This window comes from Poecilia mexicana, unplaced genomic scaffold (assembly GCF_051168715.1).
Source record: "Poecilia mexicana isolate PSO_F unplaced genomic scaffold, ASM5116871v1 scaffold_11, whole genome shotgun sequence".
NCBI classification, from domain to species: Eukaryota; Metazoa; Chordata; class Actinopteri; order Cyprinodontiformes; family Poeciliidae; genus Poecilia; species Poecilia mexicana.
The window spans coordinates 24,753,447-24,767,988 of NW_028263380.1; the positions used below are offsets into that span (position 1 = coordinate 24,753,447).

Consider the following 14,542-nt stretch of genomic DNA (forward strand, 5'->3'; position numbering starts at 1 on the left):
TGGGGTCGTTGGATCCCATTTGTAAACACAAGGGTTAAAGAACTAACAAGTCTCATCATTCAAGCTGATTATCAGGTGGTGCTTTTTGTGTTTCGATTAAGAAAACACGGCACTAAAAACATTTTGATAGATGTACACAAAATATCTAACATTTTGACAGGTGATTTAATACACCTACAAGTTCGCACTGAACACCAGAAGCCAGAATTACTTACTTTGAAACAGAAGTCATAATATTGAAGGACGTGATGGATTGAACCCTCTGAAGAACTAAATGGTAAGATTTTGGTCTCAAACAAAAGCATGATGCATTGTAAAGTTTCCGTATTGCAAAGTCATTGGCTTTAGAAAAAACAGAACTTTAATTTATCATTCAAATGCAAATTAAAACAATATTACCTTGTCACTGTTTCATTAATCACAACTAAAGACAACATTTGAAAGTCAGCATAAGATAAACACAAAACTTTTCAAAACACAAGTTTAATAACAAATATACTGAAGAACATACAGCAAAAGAAATGCTTTGAGGATCACAATTAGAGAGGCACATTAAATAAAATGAATAGATAAAAAACTCACAATGTAACAAAAACAAGCAAAATATCTACATTATGAACAAATAATGCAACTGCTTTTTTGTGTTCTTAAGCATAACGGATTCGTTGATTACGCCACTTTATTCTGATTTAAAACACTGCAAACATAAATTAGCATATTAGTATGAAGAACATCGTTGGCATGTACAGTGCAGTATGACCTGGAAGTCATACAAAAAGAAAAATAACAGACGGTTAAATGACTGATGCTAATGCTAACTTACCAAACATAACAGACCAACACAGAATTCACCCCAACAATGGAGTGACTCCTCTCTATTGATAGTTATTATTATTATTATTATTATTAGTAGTAGTAACTCAGTAATAATAATGAGTTATTAACTTTTAATTGCCTCCTTATTCTTATGCAGGTGCCCATCTCTAACAGTGGGTAACGGCAAGCAACACCATGAGCATGACATTAAATTTTAATCATAAATTTAAACATTATGAATGGTCAGCACTGCATCACCAAATGACCTAAAGATATAACTGCAACATGTTTAACTCATCAGATCCCAAAGAAAATTACTCTTTACAAGACAAAGTGATATGTGACTGTATTTTATTATTTTAATTTGTCTCATCAATAATTATTATTCAAGTATTTACAGGAACCTCTGACAACAGAAAGAACTTGCTTTCTAAAAAGTAATGGAAAGATTTCCAAAAACCTACATTTTATAAGATTTTTGTTTAGTAGACAAACTTTCAACAATTTATCAGTAGAAATTAAACCTCAAACTATGAAACTCAACTCGCTCTTCAGTTTGTCAATGTTTGATCCTTGTTTAAAAACAATCTGATTTAAACAATAAGATTGATCACATAATCTCCCTGTTTGCAGAAGACAATATAGCGATGCTCATTGTTTTAATGCAAACTTTATCCACTGGCCCAAAGAGATGAAAATAAAATATTAAAACAGAAAGTAAGACATAAAAATTCTGTTTTCTGGAAACAAGTAAAAAATAAAGATTCATTAAAGTATCTATAATACACATATTTTTGTTCACTTTGGTCCACTGTTTCTTCCAGTGAAGTTAATATTATTTGTCTGCATATGTAAAGATTTATGACACTTCTGTATGTTGTCACTCAAATTCATCCAAAACACTTCACCTATAAATTAAACTGATGTCAAATATTGAATATGTCTAGTTCTTTAAGACAAACACTGTCAGCAATGTAAAGAAAAACCATCACATACATTATTTTACATGAAACAACTCACTGTGTGCATGCTGCCTATGTTCCATTTTGTTTTTGAATCATTATTTCTTTGACTTCACGGTTATTGATATCTGTGGAAGGAGAAATAAAGTGTTAGCTGATCTTACACAACATAAAAAACAACATTATTAATAAATCTTTGGACTGGATCATGCATTTTAAATTTTATAGAAAATTATGTAATGTGTTTTACTTACAAGTTGGAGGTCGTTTGGTTTCTGTAAAACGAAAAATATATATTTAGTTTGTAGAGTAACCAACTTCAGTTCCCACATTTAACCCACAGTATTGTTTCTTAACTGCTTTTATCCTTAAACTGGACATGCAGTAATCAAGTGTTCATTTATGTAAAAAGCAGTATAACTTTATAGTTTCACTTTGACCTTAAATTTTAATTTGTATTATAATGATTTTTATACCAGTGTAAAAAATGTAATCTGCATAGTAACATAGATTTAGGATTAAATTACAAAAAAACTCACTGAATAGTTTCTCACTGATTGGATTTCTGAAAATGACTCCAACCACGGCGACAACGGCAGCAATAATCACTGCTCCAGTGGTGATTACCGTGATCCAGTTCCCTATGAAATAAGTCACAAACCAAAACATTGCTGGACTTTTTTTCTTAACCAAACAGCAAACATGTACCATGCTACCTCAATTAGTTTATAGTCTGTATAAAATGCTCAAGTCTGCTATTCTGCTGTTACAGAAGGTTGAACCTATAATTGGTAATTATTTCACTTTCCTTTTTTTCTTAAAGGGATTCTTTTAATGAAACAGTCTTGGTTTTAGCATTAGTTATAAGTAAATGACAGGTTAAAATATTTCAGATATTTTATGGTTTTAGTAACAAAACCAAAACTTAAAATGACATAATAGATTAAACAGTATATATTTTAACCAATTAAATTGTCTGCAAAAATATTGTAAAGTCAACTAAATTACTTCAATAATTTTAAGTAATTTTTGGTCCATCAACAACTTTGATAAAGGTCTTACTTTCATTGGTCAAGATGTTGGATTTCTCCAGTTTGGTGACGATGTCTTCATTGGCTCCTGACAGCTGAAACACACATTCATAGTTGCTCCAGTCTTCAGATGAAACGGATGTCAGATCCAGATCAACACTCGTCTGGAAGGTCCCATCATTGTTAGAGAGGGTTTCTCTTTTGACCACACCATCATGGATCTCTTCTCCATCTTTCCTCCAGAGCATCTCTGCCTTGTTAGGATAGAAACCTGTAGCATGGCAGCAGATTGGAGAGGAGGAAGACTTCTGGAGGAGAGACACCAAAGGTTTCTCTATAGTGGGAAAAAGCAAAGAAATGTTGATCTAATGGAGTTTCTCTGTCAGACACTTTGATTTTAACACTCTAGTTTTACTTTTATTACCAAGTTAGGTACGCTGTTTAGAAATACTCATGATACTTGTCAACTCTTTCAAATGTAATGTTGAGACTAAAGATGAAGGAATCTCTTATAAATGAGCCAAATAGAAAGTAAGAAATTAGAGTCGTCAAGAGAAAGAATAAAAACAACTGAATGAAAAAAGATGTTTCCCAAAACATTAAAATTACAGATAAATGAATATTTCTTCAGTGAACTAATAGGTCACCTGGTTCTACCTGTTCTCATGAGAGAAGTCCTGCCATAGATCATATATGTCTTTATCCAATCAGGACACCTCTGGTTGAGGAAGCTGTCTGCCAGAGCAATCCAACCTCTGTTATTGTCCCACTTGTTTTTGGTGATGACAGCTTGAGGTGTTGGAGCGATCCACTTCTTTGTGCTCAGGTCAAAGGCTATGAAGTCTTCTCCATCATACCCGTACTGCATAAAGCCTTTTTTCACTTTTGCCTCCTCATCCCACTCACAGCCATACATCCATTGGTAAACATGCATACCTGGGAACACAGGGTGATACAGAAGTCATTAAAACCTCACATAATTTTAACAATTACAGTCTAAATTGAAGCTACATTGGGTTAAAAAAAAGCTTCAAATTGAAAAAATGACTCATACAGCAGATATCATTTATTCTCCACAAACAAGACATTTGCAGACAAATTGAAGCCAACATTTAAAGACACAGTAAATCTGAGCATCAAGTAAACACTGATGGAGGTACCAGAAGTCCAAATTCAAGATAGACGTTAAGAATATCAAATACTGTTTGCTTCCCATTATGAACAATGAATATTAAGAGTTTCCCACTGTTTTGATATAAAATAAACTTTGAATTTGAAGATTTGTTTGTAATTGTTAATTGTTATAGTGTAGATATTTTATCAGGATCCATGGTAGAAGAAGTTCGGTTAAGCTGCTTCTTTTTGCAGAGTTCAAATACACTGGGGTTTATTTGGTCCACATTGAATTTCATGCATGAATCACTTTCCCCAGATAAACAAAGGCTGGAGGCGGATTGTTTTAGGGCCCGAGTCTGTCATTCTAAATTTACCTCATATTCACAAAGAAACACATCTGAATAATTTGAGTCAGTGTGTTAGAATAGGGTGTTGTACTTAAAGCTATTAGTTTCTCTGATGATCTTTTTCTCAATGAAGAAAATGTCCACTAGTAACTCAATGTGGAGAGATTGTTATATTCTCAACTTATCCATTAATTTCCTATGGAACTTGTGCAGTAAGGAAAAAGTTGCTTGCCCTCCCATAGCCAGGTGACGGGTGAAATCAGTGCTTGTGAAATGTCCAACTCGTAGATGTGTTCACACAGGATAGCGACGAGATACAAGCAAGCTGAAAATTGTTCAACTTTTGTCACTGATGTTCCGATCACATCCTGTGTGTTGGATGGAAAATTACTGAAGAAGAAATGGTGCTACTTTTGAGATTAAGATATTGTCCCATTCTTACTTCAGCTGAAAACATTAGTTACTGTTCCTTCTAATCTTTTTCCATATTTGCCATTATTGCTGCATCTGCTGTGATTCTCGCTTCCCATTTATCTCCATCTTCTACTACTTCTCCATTTCTCAGCAGTAATTTCCTCAATAGAACCACATTTTTTGAAATACAATTCTTCTTTTGTAAGACCACCATGTTTAAAATCCAGTAAACCTCAGACTTCAGAGTTTGTGTTGCACCAACTGCTGCTCCGTAGAATATTAAACAGTCCTGCCACAACAAACTGTAAGACCAATGATTAATGTGTTGAAGACCAACTTGAATTCTGTGACAACTTTAAGAAACTCAAAGTCTTTATTTTTAGACACATGAATTTAAAACCTTTTAAGGATGCGTGAACACCCTGTGTGCTCGGCCTCCATCAGTCTTTCTTAGGGCCCCATCATTTGTCAAACCTTGTGATGTCCTCAGAAATAGAGCTGGTTTCTTTCCTTTTCAACAAGGGAGTCTGGAATCTGGGTAACTCAGATTTAGGTATTCTTTAGCAGTAAATTGAATAAAAAAAAGAACTGGTTAAAATATAGAACATAATGCTGAGAATGGTGGTTTCTCAATACACATAATGTTCAGTATCACTGATAACTATTGTGATGTTGATATAACTGGTGTTTTAAAATCCCCATTTCTAGGTTTATGTCTTGATACTAAATAATTTTATTCATCATTTAACAATTATTACTGGTTAATATCTCAGTGGTGAAATGGTTTAACAGGTGAATGTATTGGCTAATAAAAGAAAAGTCGCATTAATCAATGTAAATTTCAGCCATGATTCTACAGTATTTTTATTACACTGATCAGTAGAGTCTCTACATATCGGATTACTATATGTCTCTGTGTGTGTATGATGGTGTGTCCTACTTCCCACAAGCAACAAAAATGATCAGTAACTGATCAAATTAACACAAACCTCCTGTTTGGTTGAAGCGCTGCTTCAAGATTTCAATGCTGACTTTGTAGGTTTGTTGGTGACGCCAAAACTTTTCAGCTTCCCTTTCCCAGTACTCCTGATCCATGTTCTCCTTCATCCAGTCCTGTTTGGGCTCTGCTTTCCCGCTGTCACTGTCATAGTGAACCATCTGGACATCATCAACTGAAGCAACAGCCACAAACTCTGGGAAGTTTGGCACTTGAGAGGCTGCAGTGTAGAAATACTTCATAGAGTGGGACTCTGAAAAAAAGACAATGATTTGAGAATTTGTAAAACAATAACATAATTAAACATTTTCTGAAACTTAGACAAACCAAGTAACAATAACTACATCTAATAATAATAATAATAATAATAATAACTAACCTTTACATTAAAGGATCATTCAAAGTTGGTGATTTTTGAGTGGTGTATTTAAAAAACATATAACATTTCATGAGTAAAGTATTTATACATACTCTTATACAATTGTATTTTTAAACTGCTATCTTTAATTATCTTCATCTTAATTATAGTGCTCTAAGTAGTAATCAGCAGATATTAGGGTGATTCTCTGAATTCGGTGCATTTTGGGATCTCAGGTTCTTAAAAATATACCACAAAACATTTTGTTTTTGATCACTGGATCATTGAAGGAGTCTTTGAACGTCCAAGAAAATATGTCTCCCACCTTATGCATAAAATTCCAAACAGTATTATGCATTTCTTTATTGGGTTGCTTTAAATTCAACTCCGTAACGGGACAATTTCATTCCTCTATGAGTTTAACTTTATAACATAATTAAACCAATTCTTCCAGTTCCTTTGAGATCACCTGTCCCTTGATTAAAATAACTAATTGTAAGTATATTTTATTTAATTCTGAATTATAATTAGACTTAGAATATTGCAACTTGATGTAAAAGCGCTTCTCATAAACCATGAAAATACATTTAAAAATAAAAATTAAATCAGGCTTTTTCATGTTTTTGAATCATTCTTTAAACTTTACATGCAGTCCAACAAGTATTAGTTTTGCTGTTACTATAAAAAAAATCAATACAGTGTATCACGTTACAGGGCTGAACCTATTGCAAAGGTTAACCAGACTGTAAAGGGGTTGCACTCTCTGGCTGGTCTTGAGCAACATATGATATGATGAAAACAAGAAATTAATATACTTTTCAAAGACCATTCTTTACTTTTTCCCCAACAACAATAAATATAATTTACGTCTGTAACAGGGTTGAAAGGTTGAGCTTGACGACGACGGTATTTGGATAAAAAAATAGGTAAATAGGTAAATAGGTAATAAACTTTCACTTAAATCTCTGTACAGTATGAACAGGAAGAGACTTGATGTCACTTCCAGGGCACAGAGGAAATGGGACTTAACCATTATTTACAAAAAGGAGGGATTGGTATGCTGTTACGGGGTTGAACAAAACTTGAGGGACAGGATTAAAAAGTGCTATTTTATACATATTTCATGTATTTTTCTTATATTTCTATTATTTGGGTTAAAGTATACCTAAAAAATTTGATAATGGTACAAATTACTTGCAGTTACTGGTTATTTTTATTTGTTTTATATTCTGTGAAAAATGAACATTGGTCAGTGGGGACAAGCTCATTTGGTTGACTTCTACACTTCAACAACCCATAAAATTTTTAAAACATGCTTTTTAAAATATATTTGCATTGTATATTACCAAGACACACAGATATTTCCATTTCTTGATTTTCTCAAAAAATGTGGTTTGCATTATATGAAAATTTTTGAGATAAACCTGTGGGACACAAAAGGCACCGAATTCAGAGAAAGACCTATTACCTATTTTTTTAGGGTTTTACATTTCAAATGCAAAATGTTTAGGGATTTTTATTTTACCTTTACAGAAAGCTTCAATTTAAGTTTATTAAGTTTATTCAAGTTTAGAAAAAATAAATCAGTCTATTTTTCATATGTGGAGTTGGAACAAAATTTGACCAAAACAAGAAAAAAATAAAAAAACCAGCAAAATACTTTTCTAGATTTAATAATTTTTGATAGTTTCTAATGTAATTTTGCCCTATTTAAAAAGAAGCACCTCAAACATCTGCATTATTTTTACATGAGATACATTTTGGCTTAATTTTATGAAAAGACACTTAACTGGACATCTTAACAGAATTATCTTCAGTCTGATCTAAATATTTTCTAAAATTAGGAGTTCTGTTACATAGGCCACTTTCGGCTATGATTTTGTAAACTATATTTTCTGAATAATAAGCTGATATGGGTATTATATGACATATGTAGAATATTACAACAAAATTGCCTTAAGTACCCGTTATTCCTTTCTGAAACAATAAATTAAATAATCTACAGTTACCTAAATGTAACCTCTATTTATGGCCCATTGTCTTTTTCTTCACTTTACCATATTTCTGAGTTCTCTTCCTCTATCATTGTTTCTTTGTGCTCTAGCTTCCTGCATCATACTGCAGAAATGGACTACCAAATTGTAAATAACAAATGTTAAACATCAGCTTTTTCAAATGCTTGCATGTTAAATGTGTTTGGAAAACGTAAATTGAACTGACCGGTTATGAGCTATTGTAAATCAGAAGTTAACGATAGCCTAGTAGTAAACTTCTGATTTACAAAGTTTTCGTAACTCTTAAAATTCTCCCTTTTAAAATTATTTATAGCATCCACATCGAAAAATAAAAACGTACTGCTAACTTACCAGCTGCAGTGTTGCGGATTCCCAGGAGAAGCAGAAACACAAAGTTTCCCATCTTGTCATTCAGCTGCATTTGCCGTCGCTTGGTAAAAACCAGCGAATCGCGATAGTCCTGCGCTAAAGGGTATGGATTCTCGGCAGAAACATATTCTGTTTTCCCATGTTTCTGTGTCACCTGTCAGATTTTTGTATTCGTACGAGTGTTTGTAAAGCTTACAATTTTTCAATAAATAAAGACAATTGAGAAACGACTACTTCCTGGAGGCGTGCTGTATGGCAGGCCGTCCTAACATAGAATTGGTAAACGTCGGATATTTGAAATAGTTTTATTACTTGACATATTAGTCAGTAAATTAAAATGTCTCTTATGTTTTGACAAGACAAAATACTTCTTTGAAATATTTTTATTACATTCTGACTGGTATAAACGACTTGCCATTGAGATTTACCATTGAGTTGTATGACTACAATTAATTTGTTCTGACCACTCATAATTCTACATAAAGACACATTGAATGATTTTAAATTCCAGAAATATAAAATTGGATTATGACTAGACATTGGAAAAAATAAAGTATATTGATAAATAATATCAATTGGAATATTTACCCAGTAAAACAAATTATGTATTTTTCCATTCAGTTTCACCAATTTTTATGAGTTTTTCTTCAAATCGCTTCAGTTTTGCAACTTCTCATTCAAATGCTTTTACGCAAAGTCAGCGATTGTGCAAGCCCTGACTAACTATGCTAGCTGTACAAACAGATAAAAGTGATGTCAAACATTTGTGCTGGTTTATGCAGCAAACTGTTTTGTTTGTGCCGCTACCATTTTAAAGATATTAAGCAAAATGTTCTCCAGGGGTCATCAGAGGTCAACCACTATCCAGACCTTGCTCACATTTGTAAAAATAAATAAATTTAGTGTCAATCAGTCCAGCTAACCCTGGCCACCCTCCTCCCCCAAAAAGCCGAAACTATGTTGTATTGAATTTTGTATGAAGTGTCTGTCAACTGTTTGCAAAATAGTCTTCTACAAATAAGCTGTCAGTTTAAATTTATTTTTTCATGACCTGTAACCACGTTGTGTTACATGTGCATTTGCGAATTATGAGACTGTTTTAGCTTTAATATTATCATCAACACTTGCTAACGATCACAGTGAGTGATCTAAGCTAAAAATCTATGCTAGTGCCTCTGCATGCTAGTAGCATCAGGATGATGTCTTTCTATAGTTTAATTTATTGTAGTTAAAACGCCATCATGAGACGGAAGGTAGGCTATTGTAAAAATACAAATTTAATAACATCATGAAATTAATAACTTTTTGAATGTTTATCAAATAAAAAACATTGGCCAACAACACATGTTGTACATGATCTTTTTAAAAAGCTTTAATCTTTTTAAATAAAAAAACAGCTTGAACAGCAGAATCAGAGTTGAGTCCCTTCTGACATAATTACAGCAAAATATATTTTTTAAATATTTAACATTAGTTGGATTTAACAATGTGAAACTAAACAGCAAGAATATTTGAAGAAAAAGACTAAACAATATAAAACAGAACACAGAAGATGTAGATCTGATGTTTAATTTGACTGGAAAGACTCAATGATTCTCTGGTTTTGGTGCCTTAGTGTCCAAAATCCACATTTGTTTCTTTTTTCTATTGAGACAAATACACAAGGAGAGCCATTGTTATTTATTTACATGTCGAAACAACCAATGAAAATATGTTGTTGGTCTGTTGCTAGGTAGAACGGAGACACGTGATGTGAGACGCTGTGGAGAGTTTTGGGTAAGGGAAGAGACTAGGGCGCAGTGATGCTGTGGATTTTACTAAGAGTGTTTCAATGGGTTTTTTACACTATAAGTGTGTTAGAGTTCGTGGTGTGTGCAGTGTTGGTAGTAGTTTTGCTAGCTATGGCTACATGGCTTCAGAGCGAGCTCTGACGCACTGAGAAGAGAGACTGCTCGCGGGGATGGCCATTTAGACCCCAGACTCCTAAGGCTTAATTAAAATCCAACCACATCTTTTGAAGCTCCATGTTAAAGCTTCTTCGTTCAGTTTTCGAATCTTCTAAACTGTTTTATACATATTTATAATTGGTCATTTTTCCCTTCATTTACCCAGCAATCTCTCTTTTAACTGAAGAATTTTACACTACTGAATAGTTTTGCTATGGAAATGGAAATTACAAATCAGTTTTTATCAACGTTGAGTTATTCTATATGATCCATAAAAACATTCTACTGATAATAATAATATGCACCTTTTTTATGTATGCTTTACAAAGGCAGAATGTTCAGTTAGAAAATAGTTGGGTCATATCCATTATCTTTTCCAAGGAGTAAAACTGAATAACCATCCTGTCATAAGTAGTGGTGGTAGGTGGTGAGGAGAGACGCAGAGACCCAGGTTATGGTGAAAATGATGAGTTTAATGATAACTGTGGCGTATTCCTCCTCCTCAGTTTACCTGAGTTGGTACAGTCCTTTTTTGTGACGCGTGCAAGCTGGCACTCTGTGGTTACTTCGGGTCTAGCACAACAATAAAGAGATGCGGAAATGGCCGGAATCTCCTCTGTTTTTTAAGACATTACAACTGGCGACGAGGATATTTTTTGGAGAGAAGACGTCAAGTGTCAGTACTAGTGAGTACAATGGCTCAGGTTGGCAAGATAGATGACTTCAGACCGGAGGTTGAGCCGTGGACAGCTTATATTGAGCGGCTAGAGCAGTACCTGGAAGCTAACGACATTGACGAAGAAAAGCACGTGGCGGTGTTGCTAAGTGTAATGGGTGCTAAAGCATACGGACTTTTACGAAACTTAGTACAGCCCGAAAAACCAAAAGACAAGACTTTTGGCGATATTGTGGACATTTTGAAAGAACACTATGAACCCAAGCCCTTATTGGTTCCTGAACGTTTCCGTTTTAATAGATGCAACCAAAAGGCGAGTCAAACTGTTGGCCAGTATGTCGCAGAGCTAAAACAACAAGCAGCTAACTGTGATTTTGGTGCGTCGCTGGATTCAGCGATTCGGGGATTGGTTCGTAAGTGGAATTAAAAACGAAGCATGCCAGAGGAGGTTGCTTTCGGAGGACCGACCTTCGCCAAAGCTTTTGAGATTGCTCTCAATATGGAGACTGCAGACAGAGACACTCGAGAGCTGAGAGGCGCCGAAGGTGAATGGGCTAGTGAGGCAAACATTCACAAGGTGAGGCCCGTAAAAACAAATATGTGCTACATATGCAAGGGAGAAAAAAAAAATCACAGTGCAAATGAATGTCATTTCAAAGAGACTAAATGCCATAATTGTGGAAAGATTGGACATATTAGGAAAGCATGTCGAGCTAAAGTGCAAAAGAGTCATGAAAAGATTGTGCCAAACAGGAGCAGCAGAGAGACAAAGTATGTGACAGCTGAGGAAGACCCTGAAGAGGAGTTAGCCATTTTGACTGTTAATGCTGAGGATGATGAACGATATAAAGCAACATTTGCAGTTGACAATGTTGATTTGGAAATGGAAATTGACACAGGAGCAGCAAAGAGTGTCATTTCATATCCTACATACTTGAAGAAGTTCTCTCACCTGCCTTTGCAGCCAGCTAAAGTGAAGCTCAAAGCTTACAATGGAGGATGTATAAGTGTTTTAGGACACTTTGTAGCAAAAGTGGAGTATGAAGACCAAGTCATAGATTTGCCACTGTTGATTAGGGGACATGGTGCTTCAATGTGTGGAAGGAACTGGTTGACAAAACTCCAGCTTAACTGGCAGCAGATACATGGGTCAGCTAAAACACTTATTGCTCAATGAGCTTTTGGATGCTTACAGTGATGTATGTAAGGATGAGTTGGGCACATTGAAAGACATTACAGCTACCATCGTGGTCAGACCTGAGGTGCCGTCTAAATTTTGTGAACACAGGCCTCTCCCATTTGCAATGAAGGAAAAGGTGGAGAAAGAACTTGAAAGACTGGAAAAATGTAACATCATTACACCTGTGAGACAGCGAGTGGGCAGCACCCATAATGCCAGTGCTAAAGAGGGACGCTTCCATCCGCTTATGTGGGGATTACAAAGTGTCGGTGAACCAAGCCCTTGAAGCCGATACATACCCCCTTCCACCGTTTGGAGGAACTTCTAGCGACTCTCAGTGGGGGAAAGTACTTCTCGAAGATAGATCTGGCAGCAGCCTATCAACAAGTACTGTTGAATGAAGATTCTAAGAAGTACACAACTATCAATACTCATAAAGGACTGTTTGTTTACAACAGGCTTCCTTTTGGAATCAGCACAGCTCCATCTATTTTTCAGCGCATTATGGAAAACATAATGAAAGGGTTACCAGTGGTGGTCTACCTGGATGACTTGCTTATCACTGGACACTCAAAAGCAGAACATCTATGCAACCTGGAAAAGGTTCTGCGACGCCTTCAGGAAAATGGCTTGCGAGTGAAACGTTCCAAGTGTGAGTTTAACAAGCCACAAATTGAGTATCTGGGACATGTCCTGGATGAACATGGAGTCCACCCTTCAGAGGAAAAAGTGAGGGTGATACAGGATGCTCCCGCTCCTACTAATGTGAAAGAACGAAAGAACTTCAAGCGTTCCTGGGGCTTGTTAACTAGTATGGGAGATTTGTGCCAATGCAAAGCACGGCCCTAGCTCCACTTTACAAGTTACTGAAAGACAGTGTGACTTGGAGATGGACTGAACCAGAGCAGGCAGCGTCCAACAGGTGCAAAGGTCTGCTGACAAGTGATCGGGTCCTGGCGCACTTTGACCCCAACCTGCCACTCACTTTAGCATGTGATGCTTCTGCATATGGCATTGGTGCAGTTATACAGCACACAATGCCAAGTGGGGAGGAGAGACCAATTGCATACGCTTCCCGAACGCTGTCCCCAGCAGAAAAAAAGTACTCTCAAATAGAAAAAGAAGCTCTAGGACTGATTTATGGAGTAAAAAAGTTTCACCAGTACCTATGGGGTAGGCATTTCACTTTAGCAACAGATCATCGCCCCCTGCTGACACTCTTTGGTGAGCACAAGAACCTACCTACCCTAGCTGCAGCACGCATTCAAAGGTGGGCTATCATATTGTCAGCATATGATTACCACATCGTTTTCAAGAAATCAGCAGAACACAGCAATGCAGATGGGCTCTCTCATTGTCCTCTGCCAGAAACGAGCGACACCGGAACAGCATCGAGTTCGGCAACAGTACATTCACTGCTAACTGAGCATTTGCGAGGAGCTCCACTAAATGCAATCCAGGTCGCCCGGGCCACACGTACAGACATAGACTTGTCAAGGGTTTACCAGTATGTCATGGAAGGCTGGCCTACTGTTACAGATGAGAGTTTAAAGGCTTATCACAACAAGAGGAATGAGCTTTCAACAGAGATGGGTTGTGTTTTGTGGGGAACCAGAGTGATTATACCCTCAAAAATGAGAAAGGCTGTGTTAAATGAGATTCACTCTGGTCACCAAAGAATTGTGAAATCCAAGGCCTTAGCTCGCAAATGTTTGGTGGCCAAATCTGGATCATGACCTGGAACAGGTCTGCAAAACATGTGAAACGTGTCAGATGGAACAGAAGATGCCACAGGATGTTCCACTGCATCCCTGGTAGTTCCCAGGTGAATCCTGGAAAAGACTGCATATTGACTTTGCTGGACCTTTCCTCGATAGCATGTTCATGATCGTGGTCGATTCATATTCAAAGTGGTTGGAGGTATTTCGTATGCCACACATTACATCACAAGCCACAGTGACTAAGCTGAAGAGACTGTTTGCTTCATATGGACTTCCTGAACAAATAGTCACAGACAATGCCACCACCTTCACTTCTGCAGAGTTCCAAACATTTGTGACACAAAATGGCATTTTGCACACAAGTGCACCAGGACATCCTGCCACAAACGATTTGGCTGAAAGGTATGTGCAGACGTTCAAAGTAGGCATGAAAAAGCTTGCAAACCACTCATGCAGCATTGAGGACAAACTTTCATTGTTTTTGCTGCAGTACCGTGTTACACCAAATTGTACAACGGGTCAGTCTCCAGCAGAATTGTTCTTGCACAGACACATTCGTACCAGACTGGATTTCATCAAACCTGACACCAAGGA

General features: G+C 36.2%; 1 protein-coding gene across 1 annotated transcript; it reads right to left on the minus strand.

Annotated features, from left to right (window-relative positions):
* Positions 1-319: 319 nt before the first annotated feature.
* On the minus strand, positions 320-8,664 carry LOC106909533 (major histocompatibility complex class I-related protein 1-like). The gene is made up of 7 exons (XM_088010481.1): positions 8,408-8,664; positions 5,676-5,936; positions 3,467-3,745; positions 2,841-3,143; positions 2,318-2,419; positions 2,033-2,053; positions 320-1,906 (listed from the first exon to the last, which is right to left on the minus strand). The coding sequence occupies exons 1-7, from the start codon at positions 8,475-8,477 to the stop codon at positions 1,851-1,853; spliced, it is 1,092 nt and encodes a 363-aa protein (XP_087866607.1). The 5' UTR covers positions 8,478-8,664; the 3' UTR covers positions 320-1,850.
* Positions 8,665-14,542: the final 5,878 nt, after the last annotated feature.

Excerpts from the sequence above, each read along its gene's own strand:
- LOC106909533 (XM_088010481.1), bottom strand. The coding sequence starts at position 8,477 with ATGCAGCTGAATGACAAGATGGGAAACTTTGTGTTTCTGCTTCTCCTG. Across the intron at positions 3,144-3,466 it reads GACTTCTCTCATGAGAACAG|AGAAACCTTTGGTGTCTCTC; the intron begins GTAGAACCAGGT and ends TTCCCACTATAG. Across the intron at positions 2,054-2,317 it reads AATCAGTGAGAAACTATTCA|AAACCAAACGACCTCCAACT; the intron begins GTGAGTTTTTTT and ends TTCGTTTTACAG.